Source organism: Tenrec ecaudatus, chromosome 6 (assembly GCF_050624435.1).
Source record: "Tenrec ecaudatus isolate mTenEca1 chromosome 6, mTenEca1.hap1, whole genome shotgun sequence".
NCBI classification, from domain to species: Eukaryota; Metazoa; Chordata; class Mammalia; order Afrosoricida; family Tenrecidae; genus Tenrec; species Tenrec ecaudatus.
In genome coordinates, this window is record NC_134535.1 from 5,043,678 (window position 1) to 5,068,449 (window position 24,772).

Here is a 24,772-nt window from a genome sequence, read left to right on the forward strand (position 1 = left end):
CAGAGGAGAGGGCCTGGATTAAGTAGTGGATTGAGTACCTGTCGTGTGCCTGGCACAGAAGAGAGGGCCTGGATTAAGTAGTGGATTGAGTACCTGCCGTGTGCCCGGCACAGAGGAGAGGGCCTGGATTAAGCTCCTGCTATGTGAACAGCAAAGGGGAGGAAACATGGATTAAGCACCTGCTGACTGCACAGCAGTGGGGAAAGGACATGAATTAAGTGCTTGCTGTGTGCCAGTGTGGGTGGGGTTGGGGAAGGGTGTCCAGGGAGCATATTCTTGGGAATCTGAAGGTTTTATCCAAGGTCTGTCTGACATGGTCATTAGCTGGGGCCTGTAACTACTCAAGAGATAGGCATGAATAATTTATCCTTGCTGATCAGGCATCTGGTGTCCGGACTGGACTCGAGACTCAATCCAAGGCTGTTGACTGGTGAAACAGCAGCTCTGGGTAATTGTGGGTTGTTTTTTTGGTTTTTTTTTTTGTTGTTGTCTATTTAGGCGGCTGGAACCTGGCCACTACCCATCCCCCACCCCCATCAGAGAGCTGTTAGCAGAGGTCTATGACGTCACTAGTGTCTGGGTCCTACTCTCCATACGAGCTTTTCCACTCAACCCTGTTCCATGACCTCTTGTCCCAAACTGCTACCACCACCTGGAGATGGAGGCCAGAGGCCAGAGGAGGCCAAATGCCAGTCTCAGAGAGATGAGGACCAGAGGGAGAGGGTAGTCAGAGGGTGGAGGGAGATGATAGTGTGCCAGCAGAGGGAGATGCCGGTCTGAGGATGGAGGCATCAGGCAACTATTCCATGGCCGTAAACAACCATACTTCCATACTTCGGACACGTCGTCAGGAGACTCGTCCCTAGAGAAGGACATCGTGCTAGGTAAAGTGGAGGGCAGCGAGAAGAGGCAGCCCTCGATGAGGTGGACGGACAGGTGGCTGCAACAATGGGTTCGGGCACAGGAACAGCTGTGAGGATGGCGCAGGAGCGGGCAGTGATTTGTTCTGTTGTGCACTGTGGGTCAGAGCTGACTCTGGCACCCAACGACAACAAGGGGCTTGGCTGTGCTGACCCTGAGCCAGGCATCGTGATGTGGGTTATTTTCCCCTGTCCTCCACCTGCCCTTTCACAGGGATTCTTAGGAGGAAGGTACTCCCTCAGAGACCAAGGCACATGTATGTCACACAATCCTCACACAAGTGTGCCTTGGGGTGCGGGGGCAGTGATTTAGACGAAAGAGCAGTGTTAATTAGCTATTTATACTTTCAGATGGGGCAGGTACATCCATGACATGTATGATGCAGCACTGTTAACAGGTGATTCCGATTCACAGTCTGTAGCACCCTTTCACCCCCACCTTTCCCGGCACTCCTTGCTGTCATCCAGGGGCAGGGTGGCCAGGCCATGAGTCCACATATTGCTCCATCATGCAGAGGGAGAGACTGAGCTCAGATGGCAGGGGTCCCAGGACCTGCCATGGTGAGACTCCAATCTGGCCTTCCCGACTCTCTGGGTCAGGCAGGGATAGCACCCTGTGGCTCCACCTGCGTGTGCTTCCCCAGAGTGGAAGCTCCATCCATCCATCCATCATGGCCTCCATCATCCATCATGGCCTCCATCATCCATCCATCCATCCATCCATCCATCCAGGACCATCATATCTTTGCAGCTGGGTCCCACCTGCAGACCATGCCCCCTCAAGAAGGACTCTGATCCACCCGCCTTAAGGCACATGCTCATTTGAGTGCCAATCAATGGCAGCAGGCTTGGCTCAGCCGACCAATGGAAGCTCCATCTCAAACCCATATTCAAAATAGGGGCAGGGACCTCTTCCAGAAGCATATGGGCTTTTAACCTCCCTCCTTAGCATCCTGCCCAGGACCCCAGGAAGGGTTTGAACCACCCACCTTCTGGTTCGCACATCAACACCTAACCCGCAGAGCCACCAGGGCTCTACGAGAACACCAGCCATGCTGACCTCCCAGGGAGCCCACAGGGAGAGGAGACCAGGGGCGGTGGCAGGGCTGGGTGGCTGGGGCAGACTGAGGAGCCAGAAGGGACTGTGCCCGAGAAGACGGGATGGAGGCAGAGTCCAAGGAAGGTCAGAGGGCAGGTGTGTGGAACCAGTGGGTCTCAGGCTGCCGGGCCTTCTCCGGACTCCTGGCCTCGACACCAATGTGCAGGGTGGCGTGGGAACATCCAATAAAGCCATTTGTCCCTGTAAATCCAGTCCCCATAAACCCAGCCTCTCCCCGTAAACCCAGCCTCTCCCCGTAAACCCAGTCTGTTCCTGTCTGCCCTGACACAGGGTTTAGAAGAATGAGATTTGAATGAGTCCCTTCTCTGTCTCTGTCAGTTGAGTGCCTCACTCTGAACCCCTCTGCTCGGCTCGAAAACGGGCATGTGGGCTGACAGAAGAACGGGTGAACGCGTCTGAGAAGCAAGCACAGCGGGACTTCATCTCACACACTCTGGACAACACGTTCTCAGAAAGGGCCCGTCCGCGGAGAAGGACATCATGCTTGGTGTATACTGAGGGGGTCAACGGGCAAGAGGAAGACGCTCAGCGAGATGGATGGACACCGGGGCTGCAACATAACAGCGAGTGTGAGGATGGTGCGGGACTGGGCAGGGTTCTGTTCTGCTGTTGATGGGGTCGCTAGGAGCCAGAGCTAACTCCAGGGCACCTAACAACAACAACAACAACAACCATGCCGACCTGGCCGAGCTGCCATGTGGAGGAGAAGAAATACCACTTGCCAAGAGCCCAGCCTCTGCCTGGGGGACTCCTTTCTGGGGGCTTTGGGGGTGACTGAATGCCCATGGAGGGCACCGCCAGAAGTGGGTCCCACAGACATGGGGCCTGGAGACGTGCATTGTGGGGCTGAGCAAGCAGGCGGCGGTCTCGAGTCGTACTTCTCAGATGGAGGTAGGGGCACCTTTCCCCACGGCCCATGCTGAGACCCTGGCTCAGAACCTGGGAGGAGGCAGGAGGGGCTCAGGCCTCAGACTCTCAGCTGGTGGAGACTCCTGAATGAGAGTGGGGGTCCCTTCTGGGAAGAGTTAACATGCACAGCCATTGTGGGGACCACAGAGGCATTTATTTCCCATCTAGAACAGAGGAAAACCATTCTTCTGTTCATGGACACACTTGGGCCATCGCGACCCTCCAGCCGGCTAGTACTGGATCTTGACGAAGGCTATGCTTGCCTTTCTTCCATCTGAAACAGAACTGAAATCGACCTTCCAAGTGCTCCTGAGGAACTTCGCTTTGGGGATAATGTATCTATGGCACCTGCTGTCTGAGAGCAGCCTTGGCTGTACAATTTGGACATGAAAGTACCAAAATGTTAAGTTTCACACCACCAGGGCCAGAACTGGTCTTTCCACGACATTTGGACTGGCTGCCCTGGAGGGAGCATGCCTTCCTTTTCTTGGTCCTGAGCAAACACCCAGCCCACAGGCAGAGAGAGGGAACAATAGCTAACCTTGGCATTAAAAATAAAGACAAGCAAGGTTTTAACCAAATACTTGAGTCCCTGCACTTGTTATTTAAACACCACAGTAGATCAGATAGACTTATCATTTGGCCCAGATTAATACGTTGTCCTAACACTACAAACAAATACATGAAATTAAAACATGTCTGGATGGTGCACAGAAGCCCAAGCAGCAGTGCTCTTGGCTACGACTTGGCCTGGAGGCACAGCCTTGGCTGCAACACGGACAGGCCCTCAGAACCAGTACTCAGAGACGAAGATGTGGACGTTGACGACATTGCGGTGGGAGACCACACCCCCGATCACGTAGTTCATCTCCAGCTTCAGGATGGCGTGGAAGGGGCCCACGATGGGCCGCACCTGGCGCACAACACCTGGGGAGAGAACAGAGGTGGCCCAGCAGTGAGAGGGACTGCAGAAGCACTGGGATTTCAGGTGGAATTTCAGGGCTAGAGCTGACATCTCCTGCAAGACATCCTCTCCAAGTGGTCTCACCACCCCCCGCCACTGGCCACAGTGAGCTTCCTACTTCTGGATGCAACCATTCCACAGAGGCCCACTGGACTGTGGGGGCCCTGGGGGGACAGCTGTGGTTCGGCCCCAACTGCTGCCCTCTGAGAACCAAGATTCCTCATCTGCCCTCCTCTCCATAGTCACATCGCTCTGAGGGCTTAAAGCTCCTGGAAATGGCCTGGCCTGACCTCTTGTTGCTTGCCATCCTCAGGAGCTACCAGAAGGAGGTTTCCTGTGTTTGCTGGACCACACCAAGGCATCTGACCGTGTGAACCGTAACAAGCTCTGGGTAGCACGGTCAAGAATGGGAATTCTAGAGCGCTTCATGATGCTCTGGAAGTATCTGGACTTAGACCAAGAGGCGATTGTTTGAACGGAAAAAAGGGATATGTGAGTTCAGGACTAGGAGCAGGTGTGTGGCAGTGAGATGATTTCATGTCAACTTGAAGATGTAGGAAAGTGTCGGGGTGGACTCTACCTCGTCCGTCAGGTCACAGCCTGAAGGTGCCTCTTTGGCTGTGTGGCCTTCTCATGAGGAGGATCTTGGGAACCTCCCTCTCTTTCTCTTGTCTTCCTGTTTTCTGGGACTCTGCCGCTGACCCTGAGAGCTGCTGGAGCCCTGCCGTGTTTCCGCTGACCTTGGAGCCACATGGCTCTGTGTCGACCAGTCTGTGACCTTGCATTTGGCATCATTGCACGTGGCTGTGGACGAGTATCGAACTGACAGACATGAGGTGGACAGGGCCGGGACGCTTCCTTGGTATGTCACCACTTCTTGCTCTAAAGCTCTTTCTTATCCACACATGGGTGTCACTGGGTGTCACCGCTTCTCTAGCCAACCCAGTGGGCACCTGTTCCCCTCCCTCCTACCCATCCTGCCCAGCTCTGACTCTTGGGAGGAATGGTGACAGACCTGACCTCTCCAACCCCACCCCATGACATCCGAGGACTGAATCCCTCTCACCAAGGGGAGAAGTCTAGACTCCCCATGTGACATGCCCTGGGGCCATCGGGTCTCCATCCGGTCTTCTCCCCACCTCTGGCAGGTGACACTGCCTCGATGCTCAGTGTCTATGATAACAGGGAGGCAGGTTCGAGTCTGACGGTGGCTGCGGCGCTGGGAGCCAGAGCACCCGCACTTCAAATGCCAGTGGGGTCACTTGGGGTGGACCTGTGTCAAGGGAGCTTCTAGAGTAAGACTAGGAAGAAAGACCTGCCAGCTCCTCCTGGAGAGGACCCCCTGACAGCCCGATGAGTCACAGCAGAGCACCGTCTGACTCCCTGCACCCGACACGCCATCAGGAGGGGCTGTCACTGCACAGGGAACATCATCTGCGATGACGCAGAGCGAGGCCCTCGGTGGGACACGGGGCTCAAGACTGTCACGGACTCTGACAATGGCGCCAGGCTGGGCTTCCTCCTGTCACCCAGAACCGGCGTACCCTGAGAATGGTTACCCCTCCCTCTCAGGCATTTTTCTGGCAGATCATCATGCTCCGTACTTTCTTATAGTGAAACACTAGCCAAGGGCGCCGACACTTCCCAGTCCCTGGGTGGCAGAAAGGAGCCCTGGTGGTGCAGTGGGGACAAGCTGGGCTTCGAGCTTCAAACCCCCATGCAGTTCTGCGGGAGGAAGCTGAGAGTGGCAGTCTCTGAAAGGTGCGGGGGCAGTTCTCCCCTGTCCTGGAGGGTCAGTAGTCGGCATGGACTACAAACCATGAGTTTGGGTTTGGGTTTGGACCACAGAAAAGGCGCGGCTTGGCCGGGGCGGGTGGGAGAGCGAGCAGCCCCAGGCATTTGCAGGCTCCCAGGCTGGTTGTTCCACACACAGACTGAGGAAGTATGAGGAGAGGGGGCCATCCTGGCACCCACCTCTCCTGATGGTAAACCAGGCGGTCTCTTGGTCTGTGTGTAGGTTCTGCCTGGGCACGGGGAAGTGCTCTGCCATTCCCATCCTTGGATGTCCAGTCCGTTGCCAGACACCCGTATTGGCCATCTCTGTCAACTAGTCAGGCCCTGCTGGCACTTCCCGTCCCTGCAGGGCACTCACAATCTCCAAGAGGATTCCCAGGCACTAACTGATTAGGCCTGGGCATGACCACCCCCAGGGACCTCCTTTCTGGCCGTCAGTTTCCCCAGAGACCAGACATTGCAATGGCCCACTGTGGGTCTGCCGCAGACGGCCCACCCGTTCAGCTCAGCATTCCCTGTCAGCAGGGCGAGTTGCAACTAGGTTAAGTGCTGGACTTTGGTGGACATGTTGGCCAGCAGGGATGAGATGGGCTGGGGCAGTTGGGGCAGGCTTCTGGGAGGAGGCGCCCTTGCCAGCAGAGAACACAGGAGCAGAGCCTGCAGGGTCATGTCCAGTGCCTGGGGCAGAGCTGGTGGCCACGTGGGGAGCTGGCACTTGTGACTGAAAGCCCTCTGACTCACTCACTTCCATCCAGTGCATTCCAACTCCTAGCGACCCCATAGGTCAGAGTGGAACTGCCTCTGCAGGTTCCCACGATCTTTACAGGAGTAGAATGCCTCATCTTTCTCCCACAGAGCAGCTGGTGGCTTTGAACTGCTGACCTTGTGGTGAGCAGCCCAACACAGAACCACTGTGTCACCGCCCATCTAAGAGAAGGAAGGCATCATCAACTCAAGGGCCGATTCAGAGGGGCTGGGGAAGAAGGGACGCCTGGTGGCCTGTGGGCGGCTAACCACATGGTCAGCAGGTAGAAACCACCAGCCGCCCATGGGGGAAAGTCGAGGCCGTCTAGTCCCAGTCAAGAGTTACCGTCTTGGAAACCCACGGGGCAGTGCTACCCTGCGCTAGGGGGTCGTTATGAGCCAGAATCAACTTGAATGCAGCGAGTTTGTGTGAGGAAAGAAGCAGCCGTGGAGTTTACCGAGTTACGCTGCTAACCGCAAGGTCATCAATTCAAAACCACCAGCTGCTCCTTGGGAGAAAAATGAGGCTTTCTACTCCTGTAAAGAGTGTGGGAACCCACAGGGGCAGGTCTAGTCTGACCAATGGGGTCTCAGCGAGTCGGAATCAACTTGGGGACAGCGTTTGGTTTGGGTTTGAGAACAGGAGGGGGAATGGATGTGGGAGACTCGGGGGGAAGTGGGGTGAGCGAGGGGTCATGGTAGCACCTGCCATCAGAGATGTGAAACCAAGCAGGTTTGACCCCGGCTGGGAAAGTGAGACCCTTCACCTAGTGCACAGTAGGACTGACAGCCTGCCCTCCAGCCATGTTCTCCCATGCTAGTGCCTGTCCACAGTTGAGGACAGAGTGCCCGCTGCTGCTCATGCCTTATCACCAGACTTCTCATGCGCCAAGTGCCCCTCCGGTCGCAGTCCCAAGTGCCAATGGGGCCTTCCAGAGCCCCACTAGCTCTCGGCCGAGTGCTGCGGGAGCTGCCCCTGTGGGGGACACCCCAGGCCCCCAGGGATGCAGGCTGCTCAGAGCAGCCTCTCCAGCCAATGTGGGGAGAACCTGGCAGCTCCCGGCCCACAACATCAAGTTCATGCTCAGGAAGAGGAGTGTGTGGGGAGGGGGGGGAAGGGAGGGGAATGTGGCGTCCTCCCCCTTTGCTCTCAGAGCTTCTGTTTCAGAAACGGAATGCCCGGGGCACGCTGCGCAGCAGTGGGGTGGAATTCCAGGCTGTTCTCTGAGCAAACAGGGCTTCAACACTGCTGATGGGGAGATAAGCGGCTGTCAGCACCCTTTCTCTGCCTGCCGCCCGGCGATGACACCACAGTTATGTCTCCTGGGAGTGCCCATGACCGAGTTCAGCTCCTGGCAAAGATGTGGGGTCACCACTTTCAGGTGCCAGCTGTGCCCTCCCCCCTGGGCAGTGTGCACTTGGGGTCCTGAATCCAGAGACTCCCCCATACCCCTGAACATATGCATATACACACACATACATGTGCACACGTAGTATGCCACAGATACATAAGCACACATTCTGCATATGCATGTGTTCATATATAGTGTACTATACAGATACATGAGCACATATCATACACGATACAGATACACACACATGGCATACATAGCACACAGACATGTGCATATCTAGCATACTATATAGATACACACAGGCACAGAAAGTATACACCTGCATGTTCACATATAGTATACTAGGCTGCTACACATGTATATACACATACAGTGTATTAGACAGGCACACATACATGAGTGCATACAGAATGTGGTGCACACTTACATACATGGGCATATGCAGTACAAACACGCTTGTGCATATATAGCGTCCTAGACAGATACACATACATGTGCACATATCGCACGTTATGCAGACACACATGCACATATAATCACATGTGTAGTGATGATACAGTGTATCGTGCACTAAACAGGTACACATTCAAAATTCACTGCTATTGAGTAGACTGTGACTCACAGTGACCCCATAGGACAGGCTAGAACGGCCCCTGAGGGTTTCTCAGACGGTCACTCTTTACAGGAGTAGAAAGCCCCGCCTTTCTCCTGTGGGGTGGCTGGTGGTTTTGAACCTGCAGACCTTTCAGATAGCAGCCCAACGCATAGCCACTACACGTGGGCACAATGAGTACACACACACATACATGTGCGCACACAGTATAGCTTATTCATGTACATATCCACAAGCACATGTCACACACTATACATACACACACGGACACACGTGCACACACATCCATGTGCACAGATAGTACACTAGACAGGCACACACATGGGCACTTACAGTGACTCCATCTCATTCACTCACTGCCACCGAATGAATACCAACTCATAGTGACCCTACAAGACCAGGTAGGACTGCCCCTGTGAGTTTCCAAGACTGTGACTCTCTCTGAGAGTAGAAGGCCCCGTCTTTCTCTCACAGGATAGCCAGATATGCATACAAAGTCCACTGTATGTGCATGTATTCTATACACAGACACATCTGGTACACCACATAGATCCACATGCACATACAATAATGGAGCATTTAAGACCTGGAGTTAGAAATCCCAGAGGGAAGAACAAGCTTGGCACATCTTAAGGTGAAAGAACTAAGGAAACAATTCAAACCTCAAGCTGCCACACTGAAGGATCCTATGGGTAAGAGATGAGCCCTGATACCGCTGTTGGGCTGCTAAGCACAAGGTGGGCGGTTCAAACCCACTTCCAGGGAGAAAGATGAGGCTATCTGCTCTCATAGAGATTTATAGTCTCTATGACGTCCCTCACTGACCCATAGCCCTACAGGGGACAACATCGGAGACACAGTGTGGGAATTACACCAGATCGGATCCTACCGCACTGAGGCAAAACACTAAGGGGGTGCAACAGAACAGCAAGGGAACGGAGCAGCAAGGTCCCCAGGGAATGCTGAAGGTGGATTTCGGGTGTGATGCCCCAACAGCCTGGACTGGAAAACACTTCTAAAGGCCAACAAACAGTCCTTGAACTAACTACAAGCTTTTCTTTCTTGTGTTTTTTGTTGTTGTTGCTGTCATTGGTTTGTTGTTGTTGTCTTGTTGTGTATTGTTGCTCAACTTTGCTCTGTCTTGTTTTTGTGCATGTTATTATGTCTGCAGGTCTGTCTAAATAAGATAGACTGGATGAACAATCTGGAGGAGAAAACAACAGGATCAACAGTTCCAGGAAGACATGGGAGAGGGGGAGGTGGGGGGAAAGGTAGTGGTGTTAACAAACCCAGGGACAAGGGAACAACAAGTGATCCAAATCGGTGGTGAGGGTGTAGGAGGCCTGGTAGGGCATGATCAAGGGCAATGTAACCAAGAGAAATTACTGAAACCCAAATGAAGACTGGGCATGATAGTGGGACAAAAGGAAAGTCAAAGGACATAGAGGAAAGAGCTAGGAGGTAAAGGGCATTTATAGAGGTTGAAATAAAGGCATGTACATATGCAAACATATTTATATATGAGGACTGGGGAAATAGATCTATGTACATATATTTATAGGTTTAGTATTAAGGTAACAGAAGGACAGGCCTCCACTCAAGTACTCCCTCAATGCAAAAATACTTTCTTCTATTAAATTGACATTCCATCATGCTCACATTCCTGACACAACCACTGAAGACAAAGAGGGTGCATAAGCAAATGTGAAGAAAGCTGATGGTCCCTGACTATCAAAAGATATAGCGTCTGGGGTCTTAAAGGCTTGAAGGTAAACAAGCGGACATCTAGCTCAGAAGCAACAAAGCCCACATGGAAGAAGCACACCAGCCTGTGCGAATATGAGGTGCCAAAGGGATCAGTTATCAAACATCATCAGAACAAAAAACCATATCATAGTGAATGAGGGGTGGGGGAGTGCAGAGTGGAAACCCAAAGCCCATTTATAGGCCACTGGACATCCCCTTACAGAAGGGGCTCAGGGAGAAGACAAGCCAGTCAGAGTGCGATGTAGCAACGATAAAACATACAACTTTCCTCTAGTTCCTAAATGCTTCCTCCGCCCCCACTATCATGATCCCAATTCTACCTTACAAATATGGCTAGACCAGAGGATGTACACTGGTACAGAAAGGAACTGGAAACACAGGGAATCCAGGGCGGATGATCCCTTCAGGACCAGTGGTATGAGTGGAGATACTGGGAGAGTGGAGGGAGGGTGGGTTGGAAAGGAGGAACCGATTACAAGGATCTACATGTGACCTCCTCCTTGGCGGACGGACAACAGAAAAGTGGGTGAAGGGAGACGTCGGACAGGGCAAGATATGATAAAATAATAATGTATAAATTATCAAGGGTTCATGAGGGAGGGGAAAAATGAGGAGCTGATGCCAGGGGCTTAGGTGGAGAACAAATGTTTTGAGAATGATGAGGGCAATGAATGTTCAAATGTGTTTCACACAATTGATGTATATATGGATAGTGATAAAAAGTTGTCTGAGCCCCTAATAAAATGCTAAAAATAAAAAGATTTACAGTTTCAGAAACTCGATGAGAGGCTGCCGAGTTAGAATGGACCCGACAGCAGTAGGGTTTCTTATTTATGGTTGAGATATTGTGTGGCACGCAAAATATCAAAAGAAGATGGAAGGAATACACAGAGTCACGGAAACAAAAGGAAGTGGTGGACAAACAGCCAGCTCAGGCGTCCGCGTGTGAAGGAGAACTGGTGTATTACAGGAAGAAGCCCAAGCTGCAATGAAGGCCTTGACAGAGTGCCAATGGAGATGTTTCAACCAACAGACGCACCTCCGGAGGGAAGCACTTCTCGTCTATGCCAATGAACCTGGAAGACAGCTACCTGGCCGACTGACTGGAAGAGAGCCCCACCTGTGTGGCTGCTCTTAAGAAAGGAGATCTAACAAAATTATCCGGCAATACCATGAGTATCACATGCAGTGACATTGTGCGTAATTACGCGCACGAGAATGAAAACCCGGTTGTAGCAGTGCATCAACAGGGAATTGCCAGGAAGAGGCCGTGGGATGAGAGCTGACATCAGACGGATCCTGGCTGACAGTGGAGAGTACCAGAAAGATCCTGGCCTGGCTTTTATGCACTATGCAAAGGCATTCAACTCTTCACGATAACAACATTATGGACAACAGTTTGAAGAATGGGAAATCCAGACCACTCGACTGCTCACGCAGAGCCTGTACACAGACCAAGAGGCTGCTGTCTGAACAGAACAGGTGGAAGCTGCACGGCTCAGGATCGGAAAAGGTGTGCATGGGGGCTTGTTCCGTTTCACCTCACTTATTCGCCTGTGTGCCAACAAATCATCCCAGAGGCTAGACCACACGGAGAACGCAGCATCCGGATTGGAGGAGACTCATTAGCCACCTGGAATGGCACCCCGGTGGCACAGTGGTGACGCCCTGGGCTGCTAGCCACATGGTCAGCAGTTCAAAACCCCCAGCTGCTCCTCGGAAGAAAGACGGAGCTTTCTACCCTCATGAAGAGTTCAGCCTCAGAAGCCCACAGGGACAGTTCTACCCTGTCCTGAGGGGCTGTTGATGAGTCAGGTGGCCTCTGTGACAGTTTAGCTTGCTGGAGTGCGTAGAGGTCTTGCGGCCTCTGCTGGCGAAGAGCACATACGGCAGCCTTCAGTGTGGCTTACACTTCAACATCGACGTGACCCAAATCCTACAACTGGATCAAGAAGCAGCATCCTGCTAAAAGGAGACAAGAGTGAAGTTGTCCAGCCTTGAGTGTTACTTGAATCTCCCATCGATGTCCGCAGCAACAGCGAGCAAGAAGTCCAGAGATGCACTGCAGTGGGCCAATCAGCTGCACCGGACCTCTTCTTAAAGTGGTGAGGAGCAGAGATGTCACTCGGGGGGATCAGGTCCACCGAGCACAAGCTGTGGTGTTTCTAATGTCCTCTTATGCCCAGGGAAGCTGGACAGCAAGAAAGCCAGAGAAAGAATCGATGCATTTGAACTATGGTGTTGGTGAAGAACACGGAGCTATACTGTGGACTTGCCAGAAGCAGAAGCAGATCTGTCTTAGAAGAGGTACAGTCAGAATGTCCCTCAGATGTAAGGATGGCAAGACTGTCTCAGGGACTTTGGACATGCCGTTAGGACTGACCTGCCCCTGGAGAAGCAAATCATGCTTGGCAAAGAAAGGCGAGGGTCAGCAGCGTCGAGGAAGACCTTCCACGAGATGAGCTGACCCAGTGGCGGCGACCAAGGTCTCAAACGCAGGAACTGATTGTGAGGCTGGCGCTGGCCAGCGCAGGGGGTCCTTCTGCTGTGCATGGGGTCCCTCGCTCTGGGCACCTCCCAGCAGAGCAGCAGGCCAGCGCACAGAGACAGGATGCGTGACGAGCGAGGAGCCTCTAACGGAGTGAGATGTGTAGCAAAAACATCCGTGATTTTTTCGGTCCATCTGCCCGTGCGCTTCGTGAAGTCCCCTCATACCGCTAAGAACCCGGGTGGCCTCAGCTGTGGACTTCAAAGGTTTCCTTTAAATGACATCCTTGGTCATACTGCAGTTAAGTGATTGGCTGCTTTCCAAACGGTTGGTGGTTCAAACCTACCCAGTAGTTTTGTGGGGGAAAGGCTTGAGGGTCTGCCCCTATCGAGCTCCCAGCCCAGGAAACCCTCTGGGCAGCCTGACTGAGCCACACGGGGGGCGGGGGTGGGTGCTGGAGTCGGAATCCACTAGACAGCACTCAACAACAAAAATACATGTGTGTGTGTGCACATGCACGCATATAAATGTGTGCACCCATCGCTGTCTTATCCGGACCTCATCATACTGCGGTGGCTGATGTGTGGCTGTGTTGCTGGACGTACCCCGCGCGGTCACTCACGAGTCAAATACCAGCAGGTGCCCCCGGTAGACGGTTCCAGTGGACTAAGAGCAGACGAGGGAGAAGAAAGACGTGGCTCATTCCTGAGGGATGAACCCTGAAACCGCTATGGACAGAGGTGCAACACTGAGAAAGCACTCAGCGCTCAGCACAGGGCTGGGGAGGAGACAACGTGGACGACGCAGAACCATCCGCCGAGACCCCCCTTTGCTGGCGAGGCAGCCTGGCTCAGCGTGAAGCGAAGCTGTGCAAACGTCCATTCATAACTGGAAAGTGGGGCGTACAAAGCAAGAATAGGGAACAATTGGAAGTCATCAAACATGGAATGGACACGAAACGATGGTCGGCCTGGATATTAGTGAGCTGAAATGGACGGGCACTAGACACCTTAAACAGACAACCCTATGGTTTACTGTGCCGGGAAGGGCACCTTCGTGAGGCACAGCATCACGTTCATGGGCAACAAGGACATTTCTCGGGCTATCTTGATAGGAGGATGTCTCTACGTCTACAAGGCTGACCAGTTCATAGTCAAGCTCATGTATCAACCACTAAAACCAATGATGAAGAATTCTACCAACAGCTTCCAGCGGAAACTGATCAAATATGGAAGGAGGATACATGGATAATCACTGGGGACGGGAATGTACACGTTGGAAACAAAGAGAGAAGACCAATAATTGGAAAATACAGCCTTGGTTATGGGAATGAAGCTCGGGAGCACATGATAGGATTTTGAAAGACCCACGACTTGTTCATCACAAATAGCTTTTTTTCAACAACACAAAAAGCAACCGGAGAAGTGGACTTCTCCAGACAGAATACACAGAAATCAAATCAACTATATCCGTGGGAAGAGGCCATGGGAAAGCTCAGCATCAGCAGCCCAAACAAGGCCAGGGGCCAACTGTGGAATGAATCATCAACAGTTCATAGGCAAGTTCAGGTTGAAGCAGAAAAAAACTTAGTCTACCAGAATCCAAATGCCACCTTGAATATCCCACCTGACTCTGGAGACCACGCCGAGGACAGAGCTGACACACTGAACACTCCTGACAGGAGACCACATGAGCTGTCGGATGACATCGAGAACATCGTGCAGGAAGAACGCAGAAGCTCATTAAAAAGACAGAAAAGGCCAGAGTGGGTATCAGAAGAGACTCTGACACTTGCGTTTGGATGCAGAGTGGCTAAAGCAATTGGAAGCAGGAGCTGACAGATCAATTTCACAGGGCAGCTCGAGACGGCCAAGTCAAGCATTCTACTGGGATGTGCAGGGAGCTGGAGTTGGGAAACCAAAAGGGGAAGAAATGCTGAACATTTTCAAGCTGAAAGGGAGCTGAACTTGGCGTCAAAGCTTTGCGTTGCAATCCTGGAGAATCCTATGGGAATTCATGCTTGCCTTGGCCTGAGCTACCTTCAGGATGTCGGTTGGTGCAGGTTCGCTATTGTGGCTGTTGTGTATTTTGTGAGTCTTCCAGACGATGGGAATTGTGGTCCAGCAGCATAGAAGATGTAGTGGTTGCATAATTCATTGTCAATCTGAGGTTCTGAAGAATGAAGGGGTGTTTAGCCTGTCAATCAAGTCGCAGCTTGATGACCTCATTTGGAGGTGCTAAGGAGATAAATAGCTTGCTGGAGGTGCGACACAGGCTCACTCTCTGCAAGACATGATTGAGGACGACAACGGGCCTGATGGAGCTATGCTGATGCAGCCAGGACTCTGGAGCCGGAGAAGCCACGTGGAGGCCCCTGCCAGTGCTGAGGTGCTCACACCGCCACTGGTTCCACAAGACTTCCCACCCACTGGCCTGTGGTCTTCCTGTACTCAGCCTCAGGGCATGTGTTTCGTGAGTCTGAAGAGGAATTTCTAGTTTGATATAGCACATATGGGCTAATATTGGACTTACGGACTTGATCTGGCCTAGGCTGGGATGTTTTCTCAATATACCATTGCTTTTTTGAAAATGATTAGGGCAAAGAATGTACAGATGTGCATTATACAATTGATGTATGTATATGTATGGATTGTGATAAGAGTTATATGAGCCCCTAATAAAATGTTTAAAAACAAAAAAACAAAAACCTCTTTCTTAAACACACGTGAGCCTCCCTGGATTGTTTTCTCTAGTCTACCTGGAGGAACAGAGAAGGCAATGTTCTGTTGTCATCCGTCGGGCGTTCAGTGACTTTTCATTGATCTCCGGAAGTGGACCGCCTGGCGTTTCTTCCTAGTCGGTAAGTTCCAATGTAGCCTGACTCCCATGGATGAGCATGGTGGTATCTGAAACACTGACAGCATAGCTTCCAGCACCTGGCAACACCCAAGCCCCCACAATACGACATACTGAAGGAATGGCAGTGGCAGAACTGACAAAACTCCTGCCATCGAATCGATCCTGACTCACAGCGACCCTGCAGGACAGGACAGAACAGCCCCTGCGGGTTTCTGAGACTGTCACTCTTTATGGGAGGAGAAAGCCAAGTCTTTCTCCTGCAGACCGGCGTGTCGGTTTGAACTGCTGACCTTGTGGTGAGCAGCCTAACATGTGACCCACTGTGCCCCCAAGACTCCAGAAATGATGCCAGTATATGAAGAAGCGCTCTGGATAGACTGGCATGGACTCTCAGCGGAACCCTCAGACTAGCTCACGGACAGCCTTGGACAACAGGAGGGGGCGCATTCGTTGGGGGTCTTCGCAGAGAGCTGGGATCTGGAAAGGGCCTTCACCTGGAGCTCCACATGGTGGTGATACTCTGGCCACAGCCTCCACCGGGTCTGGCATCAGCTGTGAATGGTTATGGGTCTTGTGAAAACGCTCTCCTTCCCCGATAAAGTTTCAGTGTTGGTAAAAAAAAAAAAAAGAAGAAGAAGCGCTCTGATATTTGTGTGATAAGATTTTCAGGTAACGCCGGGCTGGGTTCCGGGATGACTGAAGATGAGAATATGTATTAAATGTCGAAAAGCATTTCATCTTAAAACAGTTGTCAAGGAATGCCCTGAGTGTGCGGGAAATGGCTGGCATCTCAATACATTATTAAGGCCTTTCAGGAAGTTCAGTTTCTTTATGGCTAAAGCAAGGCCTGCATGCTAACGAGTCAGGCTGTAAACAGCTCAGTGGGAAAGAAGAGAAACACTCAGAGAAGGACAGACCTTGGTGAGGAGGGGGCGGGGGAGGCGGGGGCTGGACTACGCTGGCTGAATGACTGATGCTGCCCACACTGGGCCCGGGGTTCTCCCTGTAGCTCTGCATTTAAGGAGGACGGCCAAGCAGATGTTGGTGCTGAGAGCACAAGGAGGTGGCCCAGGGGCACCTACAGCAGACGCTCAAAGTGTGCATGTCCTCCCCCGACCCCTTCCCAAAATCAGCTTCTCAAGCTGTCCCCTCAGACCTCAACTCCAGGCTGACTCTCCAACTCGTCCTACAGCTCTGAGTCGGACCAGCTCGATGGCACCTGACAGCCACCACCACACTTAAATCAGTGCCTCCCAGGCCACGCCCATTTCGTGCCCCTAACCCTGCGGCCTGGCCATGCTTCCCCGGAGCTCCTGCTTGGAGGACCTGTGTCCTCCCTTTTCAGGCTAATTCAAGCATAACTTCCATGCCCTTGCCTCCAGCTGGACCGAACCCAGCATTTCTCCCAAGACAACTCTTTCTTCACAGCTTTCTGGGCAATCAACCATGCACCCATCTAGTTATCTACCCAGCCATTCCTCAATCTATCCATCCACTTACATTTATCCATTTACTCATCCATTTGTCCCCCATAAGTGACATCATAGCCAGTAGGAAGCCTCCTTGGGGCCAAGTTCTACCCACCCAATGACTCCACTTGCCATCTTGTGCAAGCTAGACACCAGGCTCATCTCATCTTGGATGAGCCGCCCCTGGTCGTCCTTTATGTCACCTGCTACCTTGGCCCTGAGCACTGACACTGCATCTGCCAAGGTCAATGCCCCCCCCCCGCCCCCCGGTCAGGGGCAGCCTGTGCACTGTGCTCCTCTCTGTTTCGCCTGGCCCTTCCCCGGGGCTGGGGCAGGCCCCGTGTATGGAGTAGGACGAAGGGGGAAGAAGAAAGGCGTGAGACGGGTGAGGGAGGGAGGGGAGCCGAGGGAAGTGGGAGGGAGTCCTGGAGGCGCCACAAGCAGAAAGGCCACAGTAACTCTGTCGGTCTTCTTGCAGAGACAGGGGCCCTGGCAGGCTCAGGCAGCAGGATGCGCCCCCACCCTGCCTGGCCTGCTCATCCGGCCGACCTGCTGGGGTGTCTGCTGCTCTGCCTTGCCAGGAGCCCCAGGAAAAATGTTAAAAAAAAATTTTTTTTTTAAAGGGCCAAGATGCTGAGTTCAACGGCATTAATCTTCCAAATCCCTGTCCGAGGCATTCCTGCTCCGGGCCCCAGACACTGCTAGTAGTCTCCAGCCGGCGTGTCTGCGCCTCTTAAAGATATAATTAAGTCTTTTTTCCCCCTTTGAAAAATGCAGACCCCTCGGGCGCTTCACCTTCACGTTTTGCCTCCACTTTATAAGTTGCAGCTGACATTCAGCGATCCAGGAGCCGGGACTTGGAGAGCTTTGTCACCTCGCTGGGGCCATGCTCCACACTTCTGGGCCACCCCCAGCTTCTGCTGCCTGCGGCTGAATGTGATAGGTCATCAGTGCTCTCAAATGATGCGGGGCAAACACACATCTGCAGGGAACCTGACCATGAGAGATTCAGGCTCTTCTGCGAGCTTGGATCACAGCCTTGGCTTCCTCTGTGGCCCTGCCACTGACTGGTTGTGTGGCCTTGCACAAGTCACCCTCCCTCTCTGAAGCTCAGGCTTCAGCTCACACGTCCTGCAGGTCTAACGGACAGAGGGCAGAAGCGTCTCGGACAAAACAAGATGACAACTCAAGGGATGAGACCCTGTGTTGGGCCGACGGGACCGGGGCTGGTGTTTGGAAAAGCAGAGGACAGACCGTTACAATGGAAGAGCCACACGCCACCATCAAAAGAGGAGTCCAGAGCCGTCGGCGCCTACATGGAGTCAACAGCTTTCTTGGTGACCATCTGCCTCTCCACTTCAGCATCAGGCCCGTGGGCCTGCTCTGTATGCTCGGGACACAGTCGGTCCTCGGCTCTTGCTCTGACCTGGCCCCTAGGAGACTCCACAGATGGTTGTTGAGTGAATGAACCAACGTGGCCATTGCCGCCACCATTGCCTCTGACTCATGGTGACACCCTGCGTGTCACCGAAGAATCGTGCTCCACAGGGTTGCCAACAGCGGCTGTTTCGGGAGGCTGTCGTAAAACCAGGCAACGTTTCGCCTCCTTGGACATGGGAGTCTAGACTTTTTCTATGTATATAGTTAAAACCAAGTGGCCAGCCCTTCGACATAGACTTCACCCACAGGAACCCAGCTGCTGTTGGCAAGACTGCATTGGGTGTGAGAGGAGGATGTGCCTGGTGGGGCTCTCAGCTCTGGGGCTGTTTTTTTCCCAAAGCAGATTGGCAGGCCTTTCTCCTACAGCGCATCCGAGGGGACTTGACCCTCTGGCCTTTCGGTGGATAGCCCAGTGCACTTGCCACATGTAGCACCCAGTTCTCTCGTGCACAGTTCACAATGTTGGGTATTATCACCCCAAAACGAAAATCCCAGGATTGAATGGGCGTGGTCAAGGGTGATGGCATTCTCAGGGGTCTAGACCAAGGGGCAGGAAAAAACGAGCCCTTGGCTTCCTGGGGTGGCCACTGCGGGGAGGATGGTGACTCATAAACCTGAAGGTGTGGCTAAGTCCCTGGAACAGACGCTGGGAGCTCCGGAGAGCCACGTGGTCTGATGGCAACTGCAGCAGCCAACCAGGAAGTCGCAATGGTCCAGATCTCTGTTGACCTTGACAGGAGTCCTGTGACCCTGCAGGCCCAGCCCCACATGAAGAGGAGGGAGCATGTAGAGTCCAAGGAGGGGTGGGCCAGGAAAGAAGCCCCACAGCCAGGGGCAGAGGTGAGGACTGGCCGGCGCCTTGTGCCAGTGCTTTATCCAGGCCACCTCCATCCCACAGGGGGGAGAGACACCCACCTTTGAGACTCGGGGAGGATATGAGCTCCACCCCCACCTGCCCACGTGTTGCTGTGATGCTGGAAGCTGAAGTCCCTGAGATTCCAAACGCTGGCAGGTCCACTCGTGGTGGACAGGAGTCAGCAGAGCTTCCAGACAGACACAAGCCGGGTGATCTCCTTCCAGAATGTACTCAGTGGAAACCAACCGCTCCCAACGGAATGCTGCCTGATACAGCCTTCAGGGAGGAGCCCCCAACTCTCCCAGGTAGTTGCTGGGAGAGGCCTTTGAACTGGGCACCATGGCAACAGAAGGAACCGCCCTTCACCGGAAGGCACTGGGTGTGCACTGAGGCTGCTGCAACGGACTCGGCACACCACTGACCATGACAATGACCAGGCCACAACGAAGATCCAGCCAGGCTTTATCCCACTGTGTGTAAGGTCACAGTGACCACCTGGACAGCCTCGGGCAGCAGCAGCAGCAGCAGCAAGAGGCTCCGCGAGCAATGTGTAAAGCTAATGGCAGTGGCAGATCACCAGGCCTTTCTTCTGAGGCACCCCGGAGTAGCTGAAACTACCGACCTCTCAGTTTCGTGGCCCAGCACTTTATCGTCTGTGCCACCACGGGACCCGCTTTCTGCCCTTAGCCGAGCCGTACACTCAGGGCAGACGGCGGCGAGGCGTTTGCAATTTTCCGAATGGTTCTGCCCCTAATTGGCAGAGGGCGGACTTGCGTTCCCCAGGTCTCATCTTTTCCATCGGTCCAAGAGACACTCAGGTGAGAACAGGTGTTGGTCGAGCAGCATAGTTCAAATACCAAATGTCGCCCAACGTGTCTCAGCAGAACCGCCCGCTGTCCGTCTCTCGCGCAGGCGCATCCTGCACCTCCTACTACGGGCAGGGCAGCTGTGGGCAGCGTCCTTTCCCAGGATGACCATGCAGAGAAGCACCGGCTCTGGTCCTCACCTCTGTGTCGTGGTCACTGGCATTCCACAGCGAAGGTCCATACGCGCCTTGGCATCTCTTCTTGTGCCCAATCCCCCTGTCAAGCTGGTGGCCTTGTCAATGATAGTCTGTGGAGGCGCAAGGAGGACTGTGGGGGGGAGGGGTGCGTGTGGTGGACAGGCTGGACTGCTACCTGCAAGGTTGGAAGTTCAAGTCCACCAGAGGCACCTCAGCTCTGACCACCCTCAGAGCAGCGTTCTGTTCTCACAGAGAGTTGTCTGCGATGGGGGCAGCTGGGTCGAGGTGGAAGCAGGGCTCTGATAGATCAGCTGCCGAAGACCAGGACCTTGAAGCTAGCCACTGTCCTGCCCAGGCCTGGTCAGTGTTCAGGAAGGTTCCAGAGAAGTTTCCTCCATTGCAGAGACTCAACTCCCCACCTTCCTGAGTCCCAGGCCCACACCCACATGGTCCCACTCACAGCGCTCCGTTCAAGCTGAGACCCCAAACACAGACCCAGCCTCCTCCCCAAAACCTGGCCTCTCAGCGCCCCAGCCCTCGAGATTACGTGTGGTGTCATACTCCTTGTTCAAGATCTTCTTCACCCTTCACACTCATCACTCAGCCCCCTGGCTCCTCCTCACCCTCTCCCTTCCCGCCCCAGCTCCCAGGGACCCTGCCTACGGCTTCCTCTTCAGGCCTGCTATGCGCGCCCCACGCCCCCCTGCAGCCAGAGCCAAAGTCTACATGCCACTCTCCCCAAGGCTCTCAATGCCTTGGCCCAGTCAAGGAAACACAAGGAAGTATCTTTCTGGTGATCTCTGTTTCCAGCCAAGATCTACCTGACATCAGCAATGATAGCCCTTCTTCCACATCCTCTTCTGAATCTGACCCGAACCTCTGGTAGCTCCTTGTTAATATACCGCTGCAACGGTTGTTGCTGGATGCGCTTCAGCAATTGTCCTTGTATGTGATGTCAGTGATACTGTTCTGTAATTTGAGCATTCTATGGGGTCACCTTTCTTTGGAATGGGCACCAATTGGGACCGCTTCCTGTCAGTTGACCTAGCAGCTGACTTCCAAATCTCCTGACACAGATGAGTGAGTGCTTCCAGTGTTTCTTCAGCTTGTTGAAACATTCCAACTGATGGGACATCAAAAAAGCCAAAACAACAAAAAACCAGAAAAACAAACCAAACTCACTGCCATCGAGAGAGTCAAGGGATGCCAGGTGCGATCCTGGGTGATTGGCCCCCAGAGCGGACAGAGAGCAACCCCCTCCCCATGCCCTGACCGACTCCCTGGCATCCTGAGTCTGGACTCCTGGTTTGCAGAATTGTGGGACCATCATTTCTGTGGTTGAGACCCACCCCCACCCAATTTGGGATGCGCTGCTAGGAGAGTCTTAGGGGATTAGGGCAAGATCTCCACGTTCTACATGAGTGCATGGGGTGGCGTGTACCAGTCGATCCACACTTTCTTTGTGTGAGAGAAAGAAGATGCAGGTGACAGAGGGGGAACTGCAGCCTCCCCTCTCCAGGAGCCACCAAACCCCAACCCAAACTCACTTCCATCGAGTCGATGCTGACTCATAGCGACCCTATAGGACAGGGTAGAACTGCCCCTGTGAGTTTTCCAGACTGTGACTGTTGACGGGCATAGAAAGCCCCATCTTTCTCCTGAGAAGCAGCTGGTGGCTTCGAACTTTGGACTGTGCTGATCGAAGTCCAAAGCATAACCACTACGCCACCAGGGCTCCCTAAGACCCACAGTTTGATGGAAAAGGCAGTGGCTCTGATGGTGTTTGCACTGGTTCATTCGGCGTCCATACTCTCCCTCCAGGGCACCTACAGGCCCCATAGCTTCCCCCACAGTAAGCTCAGCTGGGCCTGAAGCCCTTGTCCCTGTCTCTGCTCCTCAGGGTCTGGGCCGAGGGAACGTGGAAAAGGTTTGTCTGCTTCTTATCCCCTGTCCTTTCCACTCCGAGGGACCCTCCTGCCCTGCCCCTGGCAGTCACCTTGACAGACAATGTGGCCGCAGCTAGGGTGTGGCCCCAGGGCGGGGAGGGGCCTCCCAGAGAAGAGAAGGTTCCTAATCCCAGGATTTGCAGTGAAAGCTGCACGGGGCCATCACTCATCGCGGGGCATGGGCCGCTGAGATGTTGATTTTAGGAGACATTTCTGCATCTCGCTGGAAAGGCACGCTGATCCCCAGCCAAACTTCCCGGAATGGGCTACCAGGCCAGATTAGCAGCCCACATTTAACCCTTTAAGGCACAACAATTCTACAGAGGGTATCTGGACCCTGCTGGCTTGGGGCTGCTGGTGGTGACTCAAATTGTGGAGACAGATGGCCGAGTAAGTGAGTTCTCCAGCCTGGGCCAAGGTCTTTCCTGGCCAGGGCAGGGATACTGCTAGGTGGGTGGCTTTGCTTACCCACTCCTATGCACAGAGGCTGCTTGCCCGATGTGGACTAAGCTGGGGAGGATTGGCTTGTGCAGTGCACAACACACCCAACTATCTATGGCAGCCCCACAGCCGACTGCATCCACAGGAAGTCAAAGCCCACCCCCCAAAGAGCAAGAGAGTTCAGCCACAGGCACACAGATGGCAGGGGGCTAGGGAAGCTGCATCCTCTCTGAGCCCTGGGTGTTAATTTACCTGCCACCACCCAGCACAGGCCCAGCATGGCAGTGGAGCTCCAGTGTGCTTGTTGAACAAACACGGTCATCCTAGAGTCAGGCTGGCCAGAGCCCCACAGCCCAGGCAGAGTGACGGGTCCACTGAATCACCCTAAGTCACTGGAGTCCCCAAGGAGAACATAGCCTGACACTGACCTGTGGGGTCACTGGTTCACATGCCCACGTTCTCCTGGCCCTCGCAGACTTGCAAGGTGGGTCTGTCTGATGACTGTGGTTTTACTGAGAAGCATGCTGAGGCTCAGAGAGGTTAAGGGACCTGCCTGAAGGCACACAGCTGGGAGCGGGCCTACCTAGCAGAGACCAGCTATGTACAATTCTCCCTAGAAAGGGCAGCCCAGGCACCAACACAATGAATGTGTAAACTTGCCATCGGGGTACCATTCATAAGAAAATCTAAAATGCTCTTTCAAAATGAACACATTTTAAATGACTTCACACACACACACACACACACACACACTCACCTCCATAGATACCCCTCTCCCACACCTGCACATGCATAGCTCCATAGACACACACACACACACACACGTGCGCGCCAGCGCGCATTGAGACCCAAAAGCTTTTTTCAGAAACAAGCCCACAGGGCTGAGTGGGACCTGATTTCTCCCCAGATCTGCAGGTTATAATTAAAACACGTCTCTGCCTGGCTCTTCAGCCATCTTCCTACGCCATATCCCGCCCCCAGCACCCACCTGCAGCAGCCAGCCCCTGACAGAGCAGCCCTCCCTTGCGGCCGCCACCCGGGCAGCCGCTCCTGCCCTTGGGGCTGTTGGAGGCCAGGCCCCTTCCGGCCCCCAGGGCAGTGGCCCCTGGTGCAGCTGCCTGTTTGAGCCAGAGCGTGTTGGCACTCGCAGGCGAAGAACCCAGGGGCCGAGGGCCTGGATCATCCTTCCATCGTTCACCTGGAGGGGCAGCAGGTGCCACCTGCCCCTGCCACCTAGCCTGACTGCTACACTTCTGCCTCTACTGTCCTGCCTCTCCCAGGGCTGTCCAACCCCCAACAGCCCAGCTACGTCCTTGTCACCAAGCACATATGAGGTGTTCAAGAAATGCCACCGGAGGAGGGGGTGCACTGACTAAGCACTGCTGGGTCCTTGGCTGCCTTCCTCCCCAAGCATAGCAGGCAGGGGGCCAGCATGGTCACCACCAGCTTCTTGCCCAGGACATTCAGGACAGGATGGGGGGAAGGGATGTTGGCAGAGAACCCAGAGCCATCCCCCTGAGACAAGGACTTGCATCTAAGCACTTGGACGATGGTGCTGGCAGAGAAGACTGAATGTACCGTGGACGGCCAGAGAAATGAGCAGCCTGTCTTGGAAGAAGCACGGCCAGAGCGCGTGCTCCCTGGCGGCGAGGATGGTGAGACTTCCTCTCATTTACTTTGGACACAGTCTCAGCCGAGACCAGCATCGTGCTTGGTAAAGTGGAGGGATGGCCAAAGAGGAAGGCCCTCGACGAGCTGGATGGACCCAGTGGCTGCCACCATGGGCTCAGACACAGGAACCATTGTGGGGACGGCGCCGTGTTTTGTGCTGTTGCACATGGGGTCGCTATGGGTCGGAACCAACTCGATGGCACCTAGTAAAACCAATCTATCAGCTTGTCCACCTCGGTGACTTGTGTGCTGCTCTGCTGTTAGCACTTCAGATACCAGCAGGGGCCCTGGGGAGACCCATTTGCCTGGAGCTTTTAGACGAAGACAGTAGGAAGAAAGACCTGGTGGTTGGTTTCTGAAAATGAGCCCATACAAACCCCGTGTCTCACCAGCAAGCACCGTCTGATGCGGGG

General features: G+C 53.8%; 1 protein-coding gene across 1 annotated transcript in view; it reads right to left on the bottom strand.

Annotated features, from left to right (window-relative positions):
* Nucleotides 1–3,081: 3,081 nt before the first annotated feature.
* The window catches only part of FBLN1 (fibulin 1), a 97,007-nt gene continuing 75,316 nt past the window's right edge, over nucleotides 3,082–24,772 (bottom strand). The window contains exon 17 of the mRNA XM_075553503.1: nucleotides 3,082–3,876. Coding sequence (XP_075409618.1) covers nucleotides 3,737–3,876 — 140 coding nt within the window. The 3' untranslated portion in view covers nucleotides 3,082–3,736. The remainder of the gene's footprint in view (nucleotides 3,877–24,772) is intronic.